Source organism: Macaca mulatta, chromosome 6, assembly GCF_049350105.2.
Source record: "Macaca mulatta isolate MMU2019108-1 chromosome 6, T2T-MMU8v2.0, whole genome shotgun sequence".
Classification (NCBI taxonomy): Eukaryota; Metazoa; Chordata; class Mammalia; order Primates; family Cercopithecidae; genus Macaca; species Macaca mulatta.
Window position 1 is genome coordinate 66,831,889 of NC_133411.1, and position 12,897 is coordinate 66,844,785.

The window sequence follows — 12,897 nt, forward strand, 5'->3', positions numbered from 1 at the left end:
TGATAACTGAATACACACATAAGCTAATTGTGTTCTATAGTAAAAGACCTAACATGTCTTCATACTTTCATCCACGATTTCAAGGCAGTGATAAACAACTCTAACTCATCCTTGTACATAGAACACGTTCTGTAAGTGTTTAATATGTTAACTATATATAACAGCAATTTTGTTTTGAAAGTAAGTCCAGGATACGTTCAAATTACTGCCCTTTATTTACTGCATTTTCTTTCTGTGGATGAGGTACAAGAGTTGTCCCAGGACACCAAACTCAGCCATTATTAGCAAACTTTTATTTAGCATTTGTATTTTATCCACCACCAGTTTACTAGGCTTGATGTCCACGAGACTGTCAATTCATCGAGGGTAGGAATCATTTCTAATTCATCATTCAACACCTATTGCCCAACAATGGCTGGCATTTAATAAGAATTGGTTGAATACATGAATAGATCTCTCTATAAAATATATTTTACAGTTTGGTACTATGAAAAAATGGCAATATATAACCTTAATTTGAGAATTCCCAAAGTCCTAAATAAAACTAAGAACATGTAGTTTTTCACCTGCAACTCTAAAATTCAGAGGCATATAGTGTCAAATTATTAATATGACAAATGAAAACAAATAGAACTTCTAACACTTGTTAGAAGTTCCAAAATGTTAGGTTTCCAAAATGAGTTGGCACCCCAATCCTCCTATAAAAACAAGCAAACAACTGAAGAAAACATTTTTAATTGCATGTTGTTATTCTCACCTAAGAATGTGTTTGATATAAACTCTGACACTTGATTTCCAGACCGACTCATTTCAGAGAGATGGGTGAGCTCCCGATTAAGCATCCTTTTAAACTGAAAAACAGAAAAGTAAAATGAAATAATAGAAGAGGAAAGTTGAAGTGAAATACAAATGCATACTCTGAGATACGGGAAGATATGCCTGAAGAATTTTTAACTTGTCCTGACAATTTAGTATAGTGCCTTCCAGCAGAACTTTCTTCAATGAGGGAAAACACCATCATCTGTGCCTCCAATGAGAGCAGTCATTAGCCACAGGTGGTTACTAAGCATTTGAAATGTGGCTAGTGTAAATGAGAAACCAAAATTTGAATTTTAGTTAATTTTAACTACTTTTAATTTAAATAATCACATGTGGCTCATGGCCACCAGTTTGACCAGCACAAATTTAGACTCTCAAGGACTGAAGGGAAAATCAGGAGAAATAAGCAAAGAAAAGCAAATTAAAAATTAAGATTTATTATTAGTTATTTAGAGAAGAGAGAAACTAATTTATAGCACATAAAAGTGTTGCCATACAATAAAACATGGAATGCTTTCATCAATTTATGAGCAGAAATGAATATATATATACTGATCAAGGTCTTAAAATTTAGTCTTTTACTCCAAAGCAAAACTTAATAGACTTGAGTACTCTTCTAGAACTATGGAGAAGTAAAATATCTAAATAAATACTGTATAATGTTTCTTTTTAAAAGTTGTTTTTCAAGTAAGAGTATAACATTTATTGGTTCTCAACATCCACCAAATTTACCGTTTTCCCAAGTCACTAAATAGGAAACAGGTCAATTTTCAATAATCTACTTCACAATTTTTATTACTGATGCCACAGTGCCTATTTCATTGAAAGAAACACTGGAATTAACCTACCAGCACCACATGGCATTACCAGTATCCAAAACTCCCCAAGATTTTACACTTCCCTAACCCCCATCAGCTGTTTCTTAAGCATTAGGCATTTCAGAGTCCTTTAACTCTGAAAACAGCCCGACAAGGCCTTTTAATAAGCCTTCAATATTTGCCTTAATATACAGAAACAATATATTTTTTCTATACATAGAGTAACTGCTGTTAGATACTTGATGAGAAAAATATGTCAGATGCATTTACTCTAATCATTAGATTAGCCTTTAAAATTTGGAATTTCACCATAAATTCTCATTTAAGTATGAAGGTAAGTGTTGAGTTTATATTTTAGTAATGTTTGAAATATAATTCTTACTCAGTATTTATTTAGAACTATTTTGCTTCTCTGCATAATTCATACCAAGATGGCCTGACTCTATACCGTTTGCTAAATAACTTCCAAAGTCAATCTTACAGACCATCTAGATTAGGTTTTAACTCAGCATTTAACTGTTATTAAAACAAACAAAAAACCCTCAACCATTTCAATGTACTGTTGGATGAGAGAGATGTGTATTCGCATTCCAGCGTAGTCAAAAACAAAGAACTGGCATGACCAGTACAAATTCTGGTTGTTAAATTACTGGTCTAGAGAGCTTAGTCTCAAACTTAGGAACACTAAGTTCACTTCTTTGTTCACATGTTTTTATAACTCCTTTCTAATTATAAAATGTACATGTGCTATAGAAAATTTAGAAAGCTATATCGAAAAAAAGAAAATAATGTAAATCTCCACCGCTGGAAGATAACCACAGATAATTTGTCAAATTTCCTTCTATGCCTTTTTTCTACCCTTGTATGTGAATACATATTTTTAAAACTGGCATCAGGTGGTATACAGAATGTGGGTTACTGCTTGTGTTCACTCGGCATTATATCTTATAACCTGTGAAAAAAAATAAACTTTGGGCTTCTAAGAATATTGGTAGACATTTATAATAGTGTTCAAACATTTTTCTGTCCCTCTTTACAAAGTTATAGTTTCTTAAGTAAATTATGGGCTATCAAATAATTTAATGAGCTAATATAGAAAGTGTCTTCTATTTAGCCTGGCACATAGTAGATGCTCAATATTATTTGAATTCCTTCTCCCAGCTCACTTTCTGGCACTCAGTCCCTAACTTTTGTGCCTTTTATAGTAATAGCTGATTTTTATCATTGCAGGTCAGACAGATGAAGGATTTGACTATAGTTATGACCATAAAAATACTTACTTAAATTGCTAGCTCCTCTTTCTCAAATCCCATAAAGAATTTGGAATAGCATTAGTATGGGAAACCATAGCTATGTCTCAAAAGCACAACTAAAATGTCATGCATACACAGGTTTAAAAAAACTCGTTGCTTAAGACTTGAAACCAACCCAGATGTCCATCAGTGACAGAATGGATTAAGAAAATGTGGCACATATACACCGTAGAATACTATGCAGCCTTAAAAAGGGATGAGTTCATGTCCTTTGCAGGGACATGGATGAAGCTGGAAACCATCATTCTCAGCAAACTAACACAGCAACAGAAAACCAAACACCACATGTTCTCACTCATAAGTGGGAGTTGAACAATGAGAACACATGGACACAGGGAGGGGAACGTCACACACCAGGGCCTGTCAGTAGGTAGGGGGTTAGGGGAGGGATAGCATTAGGAGAAATACTTAATGTAGATGACGGGTTGATGGGTGCAGCAAACGACCATGGCATGTGTATACCTATGTAACAAACCTGCACGTTCTGCACGTGTATACCAGAACTTAAAGTATAATAGTAATAAAAAATCTTTGCTTTACAGATAAATTCACTTGGAAAAATATACTCATTAGGCAAAGCATATTCCAAAGAAAAGAGTCTGCTAAACATTTTAAACACATATTCAATGAAATATCTCTTTGACCTAAAATTGTTCATGTTATGAGCTAAAAGTTGCTATTAAGAACTACCTGGTCATGACAAAGTCCTTTTTTAATAAAAGATGGAGGAAGAGGCAAGGCTTTCACCATTGCTAGAATCTCAGCAGTCTATACAGGAACTGCTGCCCTCCCTTGTACTTCTCTCAATAAAGTGAAACAAGGGAAGCCTTCTAGGGGTGATTGATAAAGACAGATAAAGACCCAGTTATCACAGGTTCATCTTCTAACTTGCACACAACCTAGTATATGGATTATGTTGCCATACGCCTAAGTAGAAAATGTGGATGCTACCTGCAGATATGCTACATATATTATTGGATTTTTCTAACAGAATATAAAGAATAAAGTGTAATTCTCCTGGCAGTTTGCTCAAACAATTCACCAAAATAGCCAGTTAGTTAGTACAGACAACTGAAGAAAAAAGCCAGTGAAAGGAATCTAAATATTGTACAGACTAGATAAGTGACATACTGCATGTTCCATTTTTATCTTCTTTCTGCATCATATACATTATTCCCAGATTACTTTCCAGCCTTTGTTTAAAACACAAAAACATGGATTGGAGAAATCCTCCATCACACGCCCACCTCCCTACCAAGGCTTATAAGGGACTCCAAGGAAGTCAACATTTCATTTTAACATAATTATAAAAGACAATATTTGAAGGAATCACCTCTCTTCCCTAGGGAGACAGTATAAGGAATTTCCTAAAGATAATTTTCAAGAGTACATGAAGTTATAACACAAGGGTATCTTCTAAAAGGAATTAACATTGTTTTCCTTTTTTGCTATCCATACAAAACTTTCAGTCCAGCGAAGCTAAATTAATAACCACAAAAATTACCGTAAGTGCTTTCTCAACTGGTAGTTGATCTCACAAATTGGTTTTGGAGTGCATAGCTAGATGTACTTAAAAAATGCACTAGATCATTCAACAAACATTTAAAAATGTGACAAATCTCTCATCTAAAAATAATTATATAATATTTACTAAGATAACTACATAAAATTACCAAAGGGGGAAGGACTGATTTAAAGCTAATACAATGTAGTCTTCTGGGAATCCCATCATATTTCTCAATTAATAAACTTAGAAGGGACAAAACATTAAACTGCTGTTTGAAAAGAACTGATTGCAAAATGCAGAACCATTTAATTAAGCATTTAGTTTATTTTTGTAAGTGACCTCTAAATATTTTCCACTGATGAATTTCTAAATGTTTTTGGACTAAGTAGTCTGAAAACAATACACAGATTTAGGGTTGCAACTGAGAAAACAGGGGAGGATTTCTAAGTGAATGCTTTCGAATCCTTTGTTCTCATTATACATCAGAATGTGTACAGCAGTCAAGGCATAAAGGAAAGTAAAAATGCAGTTGAATCTGAATAACGTATTTTGCTTTTCAGAAATGCAATTCTTCAATTTACATTCTGCATTTAAGATTGTTCAGGAAGCAAACTAAAATAATAAAACAAAATAAAAATGTTCTTAAATGTAATCTCCTATACTTCTACATCACGCCAATGTGCTACTGGGTATGTTATATATCCTCCCAATATATATTTAAGGAGGTGGTATGGGTCCAATAGTAAGAAAATTTGCTTATTTTTTCCTGACAATGTTCTGCTAAAAATCATTTGAATATGCTGCACTGTGATGCATTATAAGTTTGGCAGGTATCAGTATTCAAAGTTATTTAAACAAATACTCCACTGACTGCATAAAAATAAATCCTTCAAAATGCCTAAGACCAAATATATCTATATTTTCCATTTTTACATGTTTTTAAAGGTACAGTATTAAACATAAAGCTGTCCAGGAAAAATTTTCCTCAAAAAGAATAGTACTAAAATTCTATCTTTAGATTCTTGGCAGTATTGTTCATAATCATAGTACAAATGGTTCATAATCATAGAACAAATGTGAAGCCCTTCAAAAATACATCAATTGTGAGCTGGCTAAAAGCTAGCAGCTAAATTCTGGGGAATAATGAGGGCTTCTTATATTACTCTCTATACTTTTCTGTATTTCTGAAGATTTTTAGCCAAGAAATGGCTAACAAAATTCAAATAATGGAAGGCTATATACTTAAAAAACATTTTAAAAATCTGAATCATCCACAGATTTAAAGGGAGGTAAGGAATCACCACTACTTGGACAACCAATACTGAAATAAGTTTTCTATTTTTTTTAGAATTCAAGTAAATCTCTAAAACAAAGGGGAAATTGTCCTTCAAAAAGAAAGAAACAAAGCAAATGACAAACACTCCAATCTAAAAATCCTCAGAGTAACAGAAAATGAATCTTTTAAAATGTGTTGTGATTGGCTGAAATATCCAAGGATAAACTTCAATCTGTGAAGTGATGCTTCATTTAGGACTGAATAAGATTTTTCTACCTCCTTCTATTGTGGAGACAGGACCACAATGCTAATGTTACCACAGGGCATGCAAAAAGCCTGCCAAGCATGGACACATCTTATTAAATTGCTTATTCATTTCTTGAGATTCACAAAACTAACAGTGTAATAAAAACTCTGTTCAGTTTTCCAAGTATAATAATCAAGTTTTCACTTTAATATCACTTAAATAGTCAAGTAATGTCAATTTTTAATATCACCTAGGGCTTTATAACTAAAGGTGAAAAAAACGTATTCCTCATCAGGTTAAAGTAGTACAGATTTTTAGAAACAGCCACAAATTAATTTTATAAACTTTATGTGCAACATACTAACTGGAATCCAAAAATCAGTATAAGTAATTTGGCCCAATAATTTATTTGCAATGAATGTATTTAATTACCATATATTTTTCAAGCACAATTCAAACATATATCACATGACAAACAGAAGAACTACTGCATATCTAAAAAGCTATTTTAACATGCAAACTACAACTGATGAAAGTTATACAGTCTTGACCACTATTAACACATATTTCTTCCTAATTCATGTGTAAGGAAAGAATACAAAATTGCTTAGAAAGCTTAGACTCTACTGTAATTTGTTAAAACTATCAATTATGTAATCAGAGTAAGAAGTTTTCAAAAGCTAAATAAATCTTACCTTTATGTAGCCCCAAGACACTGACAGTAAATAGTTTGCTTCAGGCATTTTTGATTGATTATATGTGTGTATATATATATATAATATATATATGTATATATATAGTAAGCTTTAAAATGTATTTAGCTTCAAAATCTCGCTACTTTAACAACCTCCACAAGCCACGCAGAGTATGAGTTTTTAAAGATTTTTGGTAATTAAGTACACATAAGAAAGCCTCGCATTAAATCCCATCCAGCTGTCTTCCCATCGAATACATGCCATTTGTAAGACTCCAGAATGGCACAAAATTCAGCAACTATTCTGAATAAAGAAAATCCACGTGATAAAGGAATAGCTAAAGATCTAAGGGTCTGCATTTTTCTCTCCCGAGCTCCAGGGCTTAATGAATAATGTATGTCAAGATGCTTAGTTGCAAGAAAGGCCAGTCCTGTCAAAAGCTACCAAATAAGGAACTGCAGGGAAGCCGGGAAGAGTGACAAGAAGCCCCTCCCATAAAACCCCAACTCTGCACCAATCACATTCCAGCTCTCAGCCTATAAGGTGAGGGGGTGTGGCCTCGGTGCAGGCTGCTTTGGGATTGGTTGGCAAGGCCCAGCCTCTGGGGAGGAGGCTTTCTCCTCACCCGACAAACGCCATTGAATAATGGTATCCTTGCAGCTCTGAAGCCACCCTGAGAAAAGATGAATGGGGCTTCCCTCTCACAGTGATGAATAATGACCATAAAACTCCTCAAAATTTGTAGTTCATTCTTAAGAATGGCCCATCCTTTTGGAGGACATTTTCTATGAATTTTAATGTCCTCTGGCTTCCCTTCCTTCCAAATAAAAACTGCTTCAAAAATGGCAATCGAGCATTTTAATTGCTTCCCTCTCTCAAATTCAAAACAAGTGGCTCCCTGGTGATGTAGAAATAACTGTAGTTCTCCCCTCTTCCAACATAAAAGCATAGGGATTAAACAATACGACTAATGTCCAGAATTCACAGATGGCAATGACACATTCCCTCACCTGTGTGGCATGGCTGCTCTCAGCTCCTTTTGTTTCTATTGTTATGTATGACTGAACTCTAAGACCTTCAAAATCCAGGGGTGGGGACCACTTACAATTCTAGGGGGAGGGAAATCTGAAAGCTAGGGCACTGTGTATGCATAAGGAATGCAGTGTTTTGTATATAGAACTCAGGATCTGTATTTTGATCAGAAGAGAACATTTTATTTATTTATTTAGAGACAGAGTCTCGCTGTCGCCCAGACTGGAGTGCAGTGGCGCAATCTCAGCTCACTGTCACCTCCGCCTCCTGGGTTCAAGCGATTCTCCTGCCTCAGCCTCCCGAGTAGCTGGGATTACAGGTGCCCACCAACACGCCTGGCTAATTTTTGTACTTTTAGCAGAGACGGGATTTCACCATGTTGGCTAGGCTGGTCTCGAACTCCTGACCTCAGGGGATCTACCCACCTCGGCCTCCCAAAGTGCTGAGATTACAGGTGTGACCCACAGTGCCCAGCCAGAAGAGAACATTTTAATAACTGTACACAAAGTTAAGAAAGGAATGAGTGGCTCTTACGAACCCAGAATTGAGCTCAAGAGTAATCAGACATTTTATGAGGAGGGTTAAATAAGAAATCAAAGTTCTTTCTAGAAAAACAGCATTTTCTATTCGGTTTGGTGTAGTATTACCCTGTAACTTTAATACTAAAGAGGTCTTGAGGGTGAGAAATGAGGAAAAACTAGGTTTCAGTCTATTTTAGCATATAATTCTGTGCATTCTACCTCCTGTCCATCTCAAAGTCTGTGCTTACTACTCTGTGCTTCAACTTGCTGGTGTGGTTACTCTGCAGTCTTCCTGGCATTTAACTATTTCCACATGTTGCACATCTGTCTTAGAGAGCATGCTCTCTGGTAAGCACTCCTGTAACACTATCTCTCTGAGTTTCTACTGGTCCTTTGCAGCTACAGTCCTCTGCTGCTGTTAACATCTGTTGTATTCACTTCCATCACTCTTACTCCTCTACAAAACGAAGAAATTAAAGTTCCAACATTCCACTAAAGCCACCCCCAGAGGAATACTAAGGTCCTCCTTTTCTCTGGTCTCCCTTACTTCTCTGAAGTGTTCCACATGTTTGATCATTCCTACTACTCTCCCTCAACTCCCAGGATCCTGAACTTCTTTAGTTTTCTTTCCACTTCTCTGACCTTTGACTTCTTCTATGAATCCCAACTTGAGATCTCCACAGAGACTCTGTCCTAGGCCCACACTCTTCAATGACCACTTCTAACTTGAACTTTAGTGCCATATTTCCAAATATAAGATTCTTCTCTCGAATGCCCTGCTAGTCATGACAAACTGTTTGAAAACTGTGAGACATTTTTCTATTTAAAGTAGTTCTTAGTATAATTACTTCCATTTCAGTCAGTGAGCCCATATTTCTTCCAGTATCTCAGATGGAATCTGTGACTCTTTCCTACCATTCAACAGGTGTTTCGTGTGAGTCAGACACTGTCAGGTGTTTAATATAAACCATCTAGCTGAATTCTTGAGTAACCCGGCATGTTCCCCTATATGGCATCACCTTCCCTCCTTCATTCAACGTTGTTAGCAAGCCCTATCCAAAGCTGTTTCTTTTGGTTTGTTCCTTACCATTACTCCTCCCGTAATCTCAATCCAAATATTTAAAAGACTGAGAGGAATAGAAAGTAACTTTAATATCACCCCCTCTAATTCCCTCATTTCCACATAAAATTGAGACCTAGAGAGAAAAAAATGATTTTCCCAGGTTCACTCTGGTACTAAGAACAAGAATTGCAAGTTTAAATCTTTTGTGCACAATCACTGACAAATCATCTTTTTAGTGTGTTAGCTTCCTCGTCTGTAAAGTGGATTACCATGGCAGTTAGTCTCCAAAGATACTCTTAACGAGCCACACTGTCCTACATTGAATCTGAGTTGGCTTGTGTAACCAACAAGTGATGGTGCATGACTGCTGAGGCTAAGTCATAAGAAATCTTGCAGCTCTCATCCTGCTTTCTTTGAATGTGCTATTGGGACCCCTAAGCCATTAGGTTAAAAAGAAGGTTTGACTACTCTGAGAGGCTATGCTATAAGAAGTCCATGTTAACTTCATAGACAGTGAAGAGAGAGCATGCAAGAGAGTGCTTGCACAAGAAAGAGCACACATGCCTGGCCAGTCTTCAGCAATGCCAGCCACTCCAGCCCAGAGCCAGACCTGAGGGGGAAGAAGCCATCTTAGCCATCCAGCCAGTTCAGCTTTCAGATAGCTAACCACTGGGCTGCAACCACATGAGGAATGCCAAGCAAGAATGTCTAGCCAAGACCAGTTAACCCAGAAAGCCATGAAAACTAATAAAAATACATTCATATTTCAAGTATTAGGTTTGAAGTGATTTCTTACATAGCGATAAATAACCAGAACAGATACAATGAGGATTAAATGAGACAATATATGCAAAGTACTTGAAACAACAAATGGTACAAAGTAAAAGATAAATAGGTATCAGACGGTAAAGACAATGAGCATTATGATAATCATTCTATTATTATACCAATATTTTAAAAAATTCCCTGGTTTATCGTTTGTTTAAAAAAAAAATATATATATATAAAATATTTCCTTTCAACTGCATCACAGCGTTCCATCATGTCTCGGGGCCAAAACGCTGTAATTGCTTCTTAGCTCATCTTCTTGCCCCTGGCTTTTCCCCTTCTAGTCTCATATTGACCTCTACTGCCAGATCAATTTTCCTCAAATCCAGCCACAGCCTGTTACTTCAAAGCTAGTAATGCCTGCTTCATCACATCCCTCTGTAAATTCCAGACTGCCGCATCTGACCCTAATCCCCAACGCCAAGCCTATGTTCAGCTGCTCTATTACATTTGCTCTGTTCCTGAAAGACTAGTATTCCTCCATCTTCACCATAAAGCTGACAATCCCATCTCTGTCTTACCAAATTCTCGGCCTAAAATACCCTCCTTCTTCTACTCTGCCAACCTCAAACTGGTTTTCTCAGTCAGATGTAAATCATTCAAAGTACATCTTAGGACCAAATATTCCAGCCATTTTCCATATTCTAACTATTCTACATCTGCCCCTTCATTCAATATTTATTAACCACTCTATGTCAGGCACTGCCTTGGATGCTGGGGACATAGAGTAAACAAAAGAAAGCTTTCTCACCTGCAGCTTATATTCCACAACTAAGTTAATAAATACATAATACGTCATGGGGCGATAAGCACAATGGAGAGAAAGAAAGGATAAGGATTACGGATAGAGGTTGCTGTAAGATGATCATGGAAAGCCCCTCTGATGAGATGACATATACCAGGAGATCTGAGAAAGAGAACAAGTCATGTGGAGTGGGGGGTGAGAGGTAGGGTAGAGAAGCGAAAATCAAGTGAGGAGTGGCCAAAAGCAAAGGCCCCTAGGCAAAGCATACTTGGTGAGGCTCCCTGAAGAATAGGTGGTAGGGTCATACCCCTTGTCATTTAAATGCAAATTACACTCTGCAGTCAGGCTCACTGCCTTCCCTCCCTCTCCTTTAAAAAAAAAAAAAAAATCCATCCATCCATCAATTTTATTCATTGACAAACTTAAAACTCAGTTACTTTCTACTTTTTATAACAAGTATTTATCCTGAAATGAAATTCCTAAATACACTTCCTACATAATACTGTACTAAATACCTATAGGCTAAATACTCCCTAAGTAGATTTTTTTTTTTAAAAAATCAGTATAATGCTTTATCAGTGAAATAAAGGAAAAATGAGTAATTTCTATCAAATACTACAAAATATAAATACTTGTACACAACTACATTTTAAAATATAGTCAAAAACTTAGATCTTACTATCCCTGATTAGCTGTGTGACCTTGAGGAAGCTATTTAAATTTCCCATACTTCAGTTTACTCATATGGAAAATGAGAAAAATAGTTTCCACCTTACAGGGTTGTTGTGAGGATTAAGTTAGTGCATATACATAAGGCTCTTAGAACAGTAAGTGCTATCTAAGGGTTTGCTATGATTTCTCTTATGTGGAGAATTACCACAAAAGTAACAGTAGCATGAAAATGAATACAGGGCTGTTATGTTAGAAGAATTTTCTTTTTTCCTGAAATGATGAATGATTCTTTGAAAGGTTTCAAATGTAACAACGTGCCATCTTCACAATATACACTACTGCTGCATTACTAGTAAATTTGGTGTGGATTAAAACCATGTAAAATATTTAATATTTATACGGAAAAAGCAGTTGGGTTCTAGGCTCAGAGAATTATAAATGCATTTTGTTTTTCACCTATGTGAATAGCTGCTGGGACTTTTTGGAAGTTGTATGGGACGCACAGCAAACCTCCCTGGTGAAAGGCTGTTCCATGTATCCCAGGACCTCTAGCCTCCCTGGCCTCTGCCCACCAAGCACCAGCAGTACTCCCCAATCACTGTCCCTGGAAATTTCCTGAATGTTCCCCAGTGTTAAGAATCACTATTTTATTTTTTTCAACTGTCTTCAACTTTGACTCCTCATCCAGGGTGGAGGACCTTTGAGGCCAGAAAGGTATCTTATCATGTCCCTGTATTTCTCAAGGTAGTTAGCGTACTATTGCCGCAAAAGGATTGTTGGCTGATGCAGAAACAAAACATCAATGTTTTTACACTGACTGTAGGCGACAGGAAAGGACGAGGGTTTTCACCCTCAGCAAAATCATCAAAAACATTGAAAACAGATTACATATATTAGAATAATACTCTTTGTCTTAAAACATTATGCAGAAACACACATACAGTTTCCCTTCCCTCTGACATCCACAGCCTCTTCTCCCTGCTGAATGTGAGTGATGGTCCCTTCATTCAACAGACTTCTATTTGGCAACTATTATGTGCCAGGCACTCTAATAGGAGCTAGATGTGAAAGGATTCAACTGTAAGTTCCTAATTTGCTGCAATAAGGGAGACTATTTAATCATATTGAGTAAAAAGTACCAAGGAAAGTTTCCAGGGAATAAGAAATCTTTTCAAAAACCTCTGAGTCAAACTAAAATTCATTTCATTTTCCCTAATCTCCATTTCTAGGGGACTAGAATCTCCTTCCTATTGCCATGGTAGCTGCTATCTGCAGACAGAATTAGATGATTTAGAAGAGAATTTTGAATAGGGTCAGACAGATACAATTCTTATAGTCAGACTTGGCTTTGCCAAATTTAA

General features: G+C 36.2%; 1 protein-coding gene across 8 annotated transcripts in view; it reads right to left on the reverse strand.

Annotated features, from left to right (window-relative positions):
* The window catches only part of PDE4D (phosphodiesterase 4D), a 1,577,486-nt gene that overhangs the window by 22,468 nt on the left and 1,542,121 nt on the right, over positions 1-12,897 (reverse strand). For all 8 annotated transcript variants that reach the window (XM_078004763.1, XM_078004764.1, XM_028850059.2 and 5 more), the window contains one exon: positions 758-851. In XM_078004763.1, the coding sequence (XP_077860889.1) occupies positions 758-851 (94 nt within the window). The remainder of the gene's footprint in view (positions 1-757; positions 852-12,897) is intronic.